General features: G+C 52.2%; 1 protein-coding gene across 1 annotated transcript; it reads left to right on the top strand.

The window, feature by feature from the left end:
* Positions 1–260: 260 nt before the first annotated feature.
* On the top strand, positions 261–10,877 carry PNPLA1 (patatin like phospholipase domain containing 1). The gene is made up of 8 exons (XM_027816672.2): positions 261–908; positions 3,747–3,979; positions 5,045–5,110; positions 6,385–6,597; positions 6,966–7,026; positions 7,113–7,253; positions 7,564–7,663; positions 8,175–10,877. Exons 1-8 carry the CDS (start codon positions 707–709, stop codon positions 8,287–8,289), a joined length of 1,131 nt encoding a protein of 376 aa, XP_027672473.1. The 5' UTR covers positions 261–706; the 3' UTR covers positions 8,290–10,877.
* Positions 10,878–10,900: the final 23 nt, after the last annotated feature.

Raw genomic sequence — 10,900 nt, 5'->3', positions numbered from 1 at the left:
GGCATCCTTCTGGGGGCTTATAGAGCACCGTGCTGGGGGAAAAGAGGAAAGCACACCCAGCTCCTTGTTCCCTCCCCCAACAAAGGATATCCAAGAGTCAGGCATGGACAAACCCCTTCCAATAGGAAGGAAATACAAACAGTATTCCCAAACCGAGCCCAATGTAACGCCCTGCATCCACCCCTTGTGTAACACCCTCTGGCTTTAAGTGTCTTTACAAGCCTTCACTCGCTCACTGCTGAGCTGTGCCTAAGCTGGGATTGACGGAGAATCCTATTTAGGAAAACACCCTTGATGAAGAAAGCACGAAGCAAAGAGGAAATTTTGCATGGATCTTTCCAAGTGTGACGGGCACTGTAACGCGGGGACCATCTCCGGGAGGGCTCCTGGGGCGCTTGGGATCACTTGGTACAAAAGGAGAGCCTTCATTCAGCCCCGAGCATCTGAGCTGGCTGTGGTTGAGGATTACAAGAGCTGTTTTGATCAGGGGAAAAATTCTGTTTTTAGCACAGGCAGCAATTAAAATAGCTCGTGAATCTAAACGCCTTGGGGAGCTGTCATAAAAGGAGGTAGAAAATCCATCTTCTGCACTCCTCTGCAGCCAGAGATGTGCCTGGAGAAAGAAGAGGAGAAGAGAGCTTGAGGGTCACCTGGTGAAAAAGGACAAGCCGAGCCATCGAGCCAGACACGCCAATTTGATCTCCAGATGGCTGAGGAGGGTCTCCGGGGTTCAAGCACCCCCTTCTCGCTCTCCTTCTCGGGCAGCGGCTTCCTTGCCCTGTACCAGGTCGGGGTGGTGCAGTCCCTGCTGGAACTGGCTCCCGAACTCCTCAAGTCTGCCTGCAAGGTCTACGGGTCGTCCGCCGGCTCGCTCATCGCCGCCGCCGTCGTGTGCGGCATCGACATCGGTAAGACAAGTCATGGATTTCCTTACTGTAGAGTTTTGATTTCAAAATAGAAATGGAGGGGCTCATGCTTTACAGCACTGGTGCGGCCGCGATACTGGTGTCACCTCACAAGGCACAGACTTGCAGATGGTGCCACTGGTGGCAGCCACCCCGGAGCAATTTGGGGTGATGTAAGTTGAAAAAGCCGGTTGTTGCTGCCGGAATGTTATCTCAGATCGTGGGGTAGATACCGCCTGGGTAAATCTGGATGTACCTGTATTTTGTTGGCTCATTTTCCTGCTCTTGCTGAAGGAGCAGATCTCCTTCTCTTCCTGCTATGAGCTCTAAGGGGAGCTGAGATGTGTCCCAAAGCACGCCTGCATGGGTGGATATGCCCACGTAAAGCCCCCTTGTCCCCGATGGATGGGTCCCTCGGCACCCTTAGCTGTGGGGGACAGCAGCGGCACTCACATGGGCACCTACAGAGCTGACAGCTCTGTTTTGACGTTGCTTTGGGTGATCCCACTCAACCTTCCCAGCACAAGGGGAGATGTGGCAGGATTCCTGTTTCCCGATAGCAGAGCATCTTTCCCTTCGGCAAAAGCCCGAGGGCTCATCAGTGGGATGTGCCCAGGGAACAGCAGCCCCCGCCCCAGCCCAGGGCTGGGGTTTCTCTTATTGCCACAAAAGAGGTTTTACTCTGAACGTCTTTAGACAAGGCGCCCCCAGCAATAAGATCATCTATGTGTAGAATTAATTCAGAGCAGTTAATCCACTTTTAATAATCACGTCCTCACATATTTCCAATTAGTGTCTGTGGGTAAACAAGTGTACACAAGACTTAAGTCTTCAAAGGCTGATCCAAGCCTCGCTTCGAGCGATGGGACATTGAGGGGGGCGGGGGTTTTAGGGTCCAAATAACGATGGAGGCAGTTCCTGAAACCTCTGGTGGTTGCTAGAACCATTCTGCTAGAGCTAAAAATAATTCAATACTTTGGCAAATATATTTAGACCAAAGAAAAAGGAACCTTTCTGCCCTAAAGGGGATGAATTCCCCTACAAATCAGCAAGGGCCCCTAAACTTTCCCCTCGGATTTCTCAGGCCGATGTAACTGGATGGAGCTGGGGCTGTCCGGCAGGTATAAATCCCTCTGGTAACTGGTCTTGCTGTGGGAAGCAGGGCTGAAATGGGGGTCTCCTTCACTGGGGGTGGTAGGCACCATCCACTTAGAGGTGCTGACATGAGCTTGTGCCCAAAAGCATCTTCTCCAGGGGAAGAAAAGACCTTTTGGGTAGTGATGATTCTGGTGGGTTTCTAATGAGGAAAACAAATGTGGCACAAACTGTCCAATTCACATCGGGGAGGACTGGGGCAAAAAGAGAGTTAAAGGTGTGCTTGGCTCCTGATGGGGGGGTCCCATGGGGGGGCTGTGGTCGTGTACCCGGCCCCTGCCCTGACCCAGGCTGCGTGTGGAGCTCTGAGCTCCTCCACAAGTCACCTGGGCACACTGTGTGACCAGCAAGCCGGTGCAGCTGGGGACGGTCATGGCACTGCGTGCCAGGGTCACCCCTCGCTCGTCCTGAGCCAAAGTCCCATCCAGAGCCAAAGCCCCAGAGCCAGGCTCGGCTCTCACCTCCTGCCTGGCAGTTTACCGGCAGTTTTTCCATGTTTTTCCCCCACTGCCAGGACACCGAGCAGCCAGGCAGGGCCCAGCGGGTGCATCACCTCCCTGGGGCACCTCTGGCTTTTTCAGCATCCCTGAGGACTCTGTGTAAACCTGCTGAGCATTAATCATCACGCCACATGGCCTGAACATCAGCCTAAACATTTATAACCCCTCTTAATACCTACGTTGCTGCAGTTGCCTTCGGGACACTCCATCTAATCCATGTCTGTCCCTGCTTTTAAAGCAACCTCACGAGACAGCCTGGAAACCTTTGCCCCTACAAATCTACGGTGCTAAGGCAAACCTGGGGCTTTGTGCCAGCACAGGGTCGCAGGGAGCCCACCCGGGTGCAAGGATGGCTCTTTGCAGCGCTGAGGAGCTGGACAAGCCTTCTGCTGCGAGAGTTTAACCCCCAAGGTGCGGTTTTCCCCCAAGCGTGCTCCCCATTTCAGCAAAGGGACCAAGCTCACTCCTCGGGATCAGGCTGACCGTGGGTTTGCTGCACCCCTATTCCCCCCATCCTGCACAGCCTGGCGTCTCCTGAGCCTCGGCTGGGGCTCAGCAGCTCTGCCCCTTTAATCCAGCTTTTGGGATGTGCAAGACACATGTAATGACTATTAACACCAGCTGGGAGGTCACTTGGGGAGCTTGGATGAGTGGGGAATCCCAGCACGATGGAGCCAGGGTGCCTGGCTTGCAGGAAAGCCCGAAGGAGAGGAGGTGGGGATCTGCTCCTTATCCTCACCTTTGAGCTGTTCCAGCTCCCCTGGGACGCTGGGGCTGCCCACGTGCAAAATCGGAGGTGGAAAGCAGGAACGTGTTGTGCAAGTCACATTGGCACCGATAACTCAGTGTCTGCACCTGCGTCCCCATTCCCGGGGCTCTTCGGAGCCTTTCCCTAAATCCCCGGCCATGCATGTCTCGAGCACCCGTCTCCGGCGGCGCAGGCGAGGGTTTCATCCGTGGAGCTGTGCTCAGCCATACGTTGTCCTTTGAGGATGTCACAGGGGTGATCTCCTGCTTTTGTCCTGCCACAACGTCCCCTGCTGTAGCAGCAGCATCATCCTGGGGTCAGGCATGGGGGCAGCAAGAGGCTTTATTTGTAAAGGAGCATTAAAAACAGGATAAAAAATATAACTGTTAGGGCAGCGGCGATACTGACTTTCTGTCTTTCCCCTTCCCTCTCTGTCAGATGACCTAAAGGAATTCTTCTTTGCCATGGCAAAGGAAGCCAGGAGAACCATCCTGGGCCCTCTCTCTCCCAAGTGCAGCTTGATGGCAAATATCAAGACTGTTCTGGAGCGGATGCTGCCGGAGGACTCGTACCAGCTGGCTTCGGGGCGGCTGCACATCTCACTCACGCGGGTGGCAGATGGCCAAAACGTCATAGCCTCGGAGTTCAGCTCGAAAGAGGAGCTCATTCAGGTAGGATGCCGTAGGAAGAACCCTGCCTACCGCTTGGGATGGAGGTACCTAAGCGCTGACGACTTTAACTGCACGGTTTTCCTGCCCATGGTGGGGAGAGTGTCGGGAAGCTCTGCCAGAGCCATGGTCCCACACCAGGGAGCTCCATGAGGCTTGGCGGGAGGGAAGAAAACATTGTTGGGTCCAGAATCAGGCAGGAATAAATCATGCTAAAAAAGCAGGAAGTTTTCCAGCCTCAAAAAGCTGATGCTGACAGGTTGGCCAGCTCTAATAAGTGCTAATGACCCTCTACAAAGAGCTGTGTTAATGCTAACATGACCTCTCAGCCTGGACAAGTCTCTCCTCAGCCAAGTCCCATTGGCGGTGACTCTCCTCATTGCCTCAGCACTTTCCTGGGGGGAAAGAGCTGGACAAAGCCCCTGTGCTGCCCAACAAGCAGCTGACGGACCAGTACATTAGAGAGAATCCCAGGGTAACTGGCCATGGGACCCTGTGGGCTTGCTTGTCCCGGGGAGGGAGCAGAGGATGGCAGCTCCACAAAGACGTTGGTGTTCCCCCCGTGGTGCCGGCCAGGTCCCCCCAGGAGCCTGGGATGCTCCTTCCCAGCTGATGAGGTTGGTGGCAAATAGTTGCAAACGGCCCAGCAGTGGCTTTGTCATTGAAAAATCCCAGCAGAATGAAAACACCTTGTGAGGATGTCTTGGTTTTGTCCCAAAACCCACAAATAAAGAAAATAACCCCCAAGCTTCACCTTGTTACCGTCAAAGGGCAGCGTTCGGACAGTGATATACAGCTATACAACTGTAATATTGCTGGCAGCTATAAAAATGAGAAATGAGGTGCTGTGGCCTTCTCAAGAGAAGTGTTTCAACTGTATTGAAATGAGATGTTTTCCTCTTCTTGAAACCTTTCTTCCTGACACAGCCAAGTGCCAAGCACAGGTGGTGCTGCCAGCCTGGCTCCAGGTGATTTCTCCAGCTTGGATTTGCAGGCACCCAGTCAACGGCTTTTGTCCAGGAGAACTTGGACAGGAACATTGACTTCTGCAATCCCTCTCCTCCCCAGGCTCTCCTCTGCAGCTGCTTTCTTCCTATCTACTGTGGATTCATCCCTCCATCCTACCGGGGTGTGGTGAGTGATATTTCCAATAAAACATACGTTCCCAGCAGCTTGTTCTGGGGTTGGAACTTTACGTTCCCTTGAGCGGAGAGGGCTATACATGTCAAGGCTTCTTTAGTTCACGGAGGATGATGAAGTCGGTGAGTTTGTTCTTCCTCCCATCCTAACATGATAGTTGGGCGGAGCTGCCTACGGACAGAGCCTGGATGAGTGATTCTCGCCTCGCAGATCTCCAAAGCGAGAGGAGAGGACGCCCACACCGGACTTTGTCACTCAAGCCAGTTATCCCAGGCAGGATCTGTCTCAGTGCAGATGGCTCCATTAGCTCAGGTGCAGACTTGCATGGCTGAAATAGCCCGAGTCCGTGGGAGGATGGATCCTCCCCCAACCACGTGCATATTCCTACTCTGAGAAACACCCCAGCAAAGCCAACGGATTTGGGCTGGCTTCTTGCTAACCCTCAGCGAAGGAGGAGCGCAGCAGCGTGGCGGCGAGGCGTGGGGACCTGCCTGTGTGTCGCAGCCCACAAAGCCACGATTCCAAGTTTGCAGCTGGGATCGAGCTGGGATCTTTCATTGGATTGTCAGTCTGCACTGATTGAGCCTATTTAGTCCTGGGCCGTCAGGTCAGATCTCCAGCCTACCCCGGGCTGCAGGGTTTGCCCACCAAGTGCCTAAAATTTGCAGGACCCAGAGCTCAGTGGCGTTGCTGCTTGAGGCTCCTCTGCATTGTAATTTCAAGAGCATTTAATGGGACCAGCTGCAGTCCTTGCAACCTCAGATCCCACCGAGGTGGGTGGCAAATTCAGATTCCTTTTGGAATACAGCAAATGACATTTTCCTTGCCCAGTGAGTAATCCTCCAGGGCTTTGCAGGCAGTTATTAAATGCGGGAGCCCTGCTGCTGGAGCTCAGGACTTGAAATTTATGCGACACTGTAAATTCAGCGATGTTTGAATTGGCTAATGACTGCCAAAACAACTTGACAAAGCTTTGTGAATTAAAATAATTACATTTCTAGTTTAATAACTGCGGTGGATTACAGCACCTTATCGAGGAGCTGGCTGGGTGCCGTAGGCAGGGCAGCAGGAGTTGGCAAAAGGCAGGATAAAGAGTGAGGGGGGAGGAAGAGTGGCTGTCGCAAGCGGGAAGAGAGGACGTGCTGGGACTGGTTCACGGCAGGAGATGTCGCCTTTGCAGCTGCTTGCTTTCCTCTCGGTGATGCTGACCTTGCACACAGGCTGTAGCAACCCTCAGAGCCAACCCTCCCTCTGCTCTTCACCCGCAGCGATACGTTGATGGAGGATTCACCGGCCTGCAGCCCGTCTCCAGCTTGGAGGAAGCCGTGATCACCGTGTCCCCCTTCACGGGAGAGCTCGACATCTGTCCGCGGGATTGCCCCGCTATCTTCTTCTGTTTCCAGATCTTCAACGGCAGCATTCAGATCTCGATAGAAAACCTCTGCAGGATTAGCTACGCCCTCTTCCCACCTAGCACCATGGTAAGCCCACCAGATCTTCCCAGCTTTTGTTTTGGTTCAACCAAATTAATGCTGGTCCTGCCTTCCCAAGCTTTGAGGTTCAGCTCGACCTCCGTTATTAATTAATCAGATTTCAAAGGGAGGGAGCAGTACCCACTGTTTCTGCAGTGCATTTTTTTGGTGGACACTGCTGATGGGTACCTGTGATGGGGTCCGCCCTGGTTTGACAACCTGCAAAGGACCAGTGCTTTGGTGGCTGGAAACCAACCCACGCTAGCTGCCTTCCCAAATGGACCATCCCAACCCTCCACGGTCAAAAAGCCTTGGTTAGGTCCTGCCACTGCCTGGCTGGGGGGCTCTTTAGTGACCTCAGGTGTTTCTCCTTGCAGGTCTTGAACGACATTTTCTCGCAGGGGTACCAGGACACTGCCCTTTTCCTGTACAGGAACAGTAAGTGTCACCCCAAGACCTGAAGGGCAGCGAAGAAATGTGACGCACGCGCAAGCATCAGCCCTTTTTCTTTCCGTGTCTCACAGATGCCTTTGGCTTTAACTACTTCAATAGCAATTTCTGCTTCGCCAGCATGTGCGGGAAGAACGACTTCGCGCAATCCAACAGGACACGCACCGGCCTCCGCAAAAGGGTACTGCAGTACCCGCTCCCTTGCTTCCTGCCAGGTAGAGGATTTGGGGTACTGACCTGGGGGTTTGGGGGTGGCTGGGGCCACTGAGGGCTGCTGCAGTCTTTGAGAGGAGCAGTATTAAATTTAAGATATCATTATCTGTTCTAGTAAATATTTCTAGATCTGCGGTAGCTGTTCATGGAGGGGCTTTGTAAGAGAGGCTCCAGCTGGATTCTGGCCTGGGCTTCAGGACCTGCAGGCTGAGCTGCAGCAAGAGTTGCTGGACAAGAGGAATTATTGCATTTAGGGGATTATTTCTAACTACTGATCTTGATTTATTTCTGTGTTGTCATTCACGAGCACAGGCTTGGCTCTGTGGAAGAAAGAGCAGATAACCGGACTGCAGGATCCACTGTCAAAAGTCCTGTTGCAGCCATACAGGCTGCCAGCTTTTTTCAGGAAGGGGTAAGAGCATCCTGGCAGAGGCGTCGAAGCTGAGAGGGATACAGAAACCAGTGGTTGTGCCTTCAGCAGTGGTGAGACAGCTGAAGGGACATGGTGCAAGCTTAGCATGAGGCGTGCAGGCATCCCTGCGAGCCCAGCAGTGGGGGCTGCAGCGTCCCTCAAATGGCAGCTCTGTGGGGAATGCACGGGGCACTCTCCGGGGCGGTGGAGGCTGGTGGCAAGTCCCTCCTTTTCTATGGACCAGAGGAAGCTGATGCACATCGACTGCATAAGCAGGCTTAGCGGCATCCCTCCTCTGCAGGGGAGCTGGGTATTCTCTGAAGGCAAGCTCTCAGGAAGAGTGGGCATGGCTAGCAGGAAAACCATAGGATTGCTTGGTTATGAAAGAATATTACAGCGTGCATTCATCATTCACACCCTCTCCCTTTTGCTGCATTTACTGGTCACTTAATATGTGACATTAATATGTGACAATGGCAATAAAGTCAGCCTGTTTATTTTGGTTTTGCAGGTTGCAGAAGATGTGGCGCCTGCTGGGAGGTATCAGCTCCATGGTAAACTGGTTCCAGAAGCTCCTCCAAACCGCGGTGCCTGGTTTGCCTAAGAGAGCCATGGCCAGGACGTGAGGTGCTTGGAGAATGCAAACCCTCAGCGGAGGAAGAGCAGGGTACAGAGCAGGGAAACCCTGAAGGACCTCACCCATGGGCTGAGCATGGCTAAAACCTCCAAACCTGGGGTACCCCACATTAAAAGTAGCTGGTTTTTTTCCCTGTGATATTATTTATTTAGTGACATCTGAAAGGAGCTATGAACCAGCCTAGTGCTGCTTCCCCACAGCAACATGTTCCTGTTCCAGAGCATTATCTGCTGGGCTCTGTCCTAGCAGGACATCAGACGCATCCAACAAGATCCTGAGAGATGTTTTGGCACTAGAATCTCAAGGGTTCAAGGCATTTAACTTGTCACACAGACAGCTTTTAAGCCGTAACTCCCCAAAACCTACTGGCAAGTTACTTCACATGCAGCTGGTGAAGAGACCTGCACAGGACGGTTTCACACTGCAGGCAGCTACACAGCTCCTCAGCTGTGAACAAGCCCTTCAGTATCAAATGTCCCTGGGGCTTCTTGTCCCTGTTGATTCATCCACCCTGGCTCAACTAACTGCCAGCTTGTTCTCTCCTGTAACCACCCTGGATGGGCCCTGGGGGTCTCCGCCACCACATGGTTCTGCTGCCCTGGGAAGTGGTGGGCAACATCAGAGCTCATTTCACACACCAGCACGGCTGCTGGGTTTTGATGGAGTGTTTTGGGGGTGGTTTTGGTTTTTTTTTCCACTTGAGGAAACTAGCTGGTTTTGTTCCCAGTAGTGCTGCCGCAGTCTCCCTGCCCAGGCCTGAGCTGCTTCCAGATGCCAGCCAAGGCGTTTAACTGCGGTGCTGCACCTGCGATCAAACAGCAGCCTGCACAGGGGAGACAGGGCAGCTGTACTTGCGTGCATGCACAGCCCAGCCACTCCACTTGCTGATCGCCAGCAGCATCCCTCCCCCTGCTTTAACGCAGATTACAGGGCAGGCATTTGCCAGCAAATGTCACATTTCAGCTGTTTTCCTCCCACTCAGAAACTTTCAGAGAGATTCATCAAACAGAGAGAGAGGGAGAAGCCTTAGGGAGCATCACACTGGGCAGGAACTAATTTTTGTTCAGTTCCCTGAAGTTATTTTACCAATTACATATTCTTGAGCTTCACACACCCTTGGAGGCCTGCTTCTCCTGCCAGCAGAGCTAGGTGCACATTTGGACCCCTCTGAATTTGCAGCTGTGGAGAAAGATGAAAAGACCTAAAGATTTACCTTCCCCTACTTCGAAATACCACAGTCTTGCAGACTGCATCTCTTATTGCAGCAGGAGAGCTGACATTTCACAAATACATTCGTTTTTTTCATGCAGTTTTCTGTAACTCGCTGCTACAAACAGCTGTATGGTCCAGGCAAACATGCCTCACGTAGCTGGCCTGCATGCAGAATGAATTAGCAGCACACTTAATCATCCCAAACACATTTTAACATCAGAAGCCAACGGACTGGCTTTACCCTAACCGAGTCTCCCCTGTTTGTTGGTTCCCAATGGGCAACAAACTGATCACAACAGCCCAAGCCATTTATTTGAATGAACAGCTCATTCAATCGCACAAAGGGAAATGGTAAAGAAGGAGGTTTCATCCAAAGTGCCCTGGAGACTGCAGACACAAACTGGGGGACAGTGGAAGGCTGCATCAATGTAAACAGGTCCAAAATTAACCATGAATGCTCCGTGAAAGACGAATACGTTCTGCTGCTTCTGGTTGAAATCGATGACCTGGAGATATTTTCTCTGCAATGAGCTTGCTAAAAGCAACTTGGATACTTATTTGCTTTGGATCCATCAAAACCTACTCCTGTCTTCCTTCCATCCTGGACAGATTCACATCTCTCAACCCCTGCAGCCAAAGCTGGGCTGCTCAAAACCAGCTTGCAAACTGTGACTATGCTCCTGCCACAGATCGAAGTGGAGAGGGCACAGAGATACCCACTACTCCCCAGGCAGGAGCGGGGCCAGCCAGCCCATCATCTGCTTTTGCTCATATTACACTTCTGCTTTCTCCCCCCAGGCAGACAGCCCCACTTCTGCAACAGCCCTTGTGCCAGGCTCCTGGTCTTCTGAGCAAGCACCACCACCTCCAGGCAGGATATAACTATTTCAGTCAGCCTCAGGCAGTTCCACTAGCCCTATTCAAATGGGAATTAAAATCCCCAAAAGAAAATTTTCCTATAGGAATTGGACATCCAAATCCACTACACTTGCCTGCAAATCTTAGTCACAAACAGGAGCACAGTTTGAACTACCTGGTGCATCCTACCTGTCCCTACACAACATAGTGCTTGATCATAAAAAGTTAGCAAAACTTTGAGAACTTCAACAAAAAACAGCCTACAAAGAACACCCAAAAAACCCCCAGTCATAGCACAGAGCCCCCCTGCTCCAAACCTGCAGCAATGTGCCAAGATATTAGTCTTTAATGACTTGCCATTTAAATCGGCTGCCTTTTGTTTTATTAATCCCCCATCTTTTCAAGCAAGCACACCTGGTGCTGTCTCCTCTGCATCAGCCTGGAGCTAGCGGCAAAAGGAGGCTTTGCCAGAGGCAAGGGATAGAGGCAAAATTTGTCATCTCTGAATCACTGTCGTGGTTTAACCCCAG

The sequence above is a fragment of the Falco cherrug genome, chromosome 16 (assembly GCF_023634085.1).
Source record: "Falco cherrug isolate bFalChe1 chromosome 16, bFalChe1.pri, whole genome shotgun sequence".
Lineage (NCBI taxonomy): Eukaryota > Metazoa > Chordata > Aves > Falconiformes > Falconidae > Falco > Falco cherrug.
Note: the sequence above shows the minus strand (reverse complement) of the source record. Positions and strands in the feature narration are given on the sequence as shown.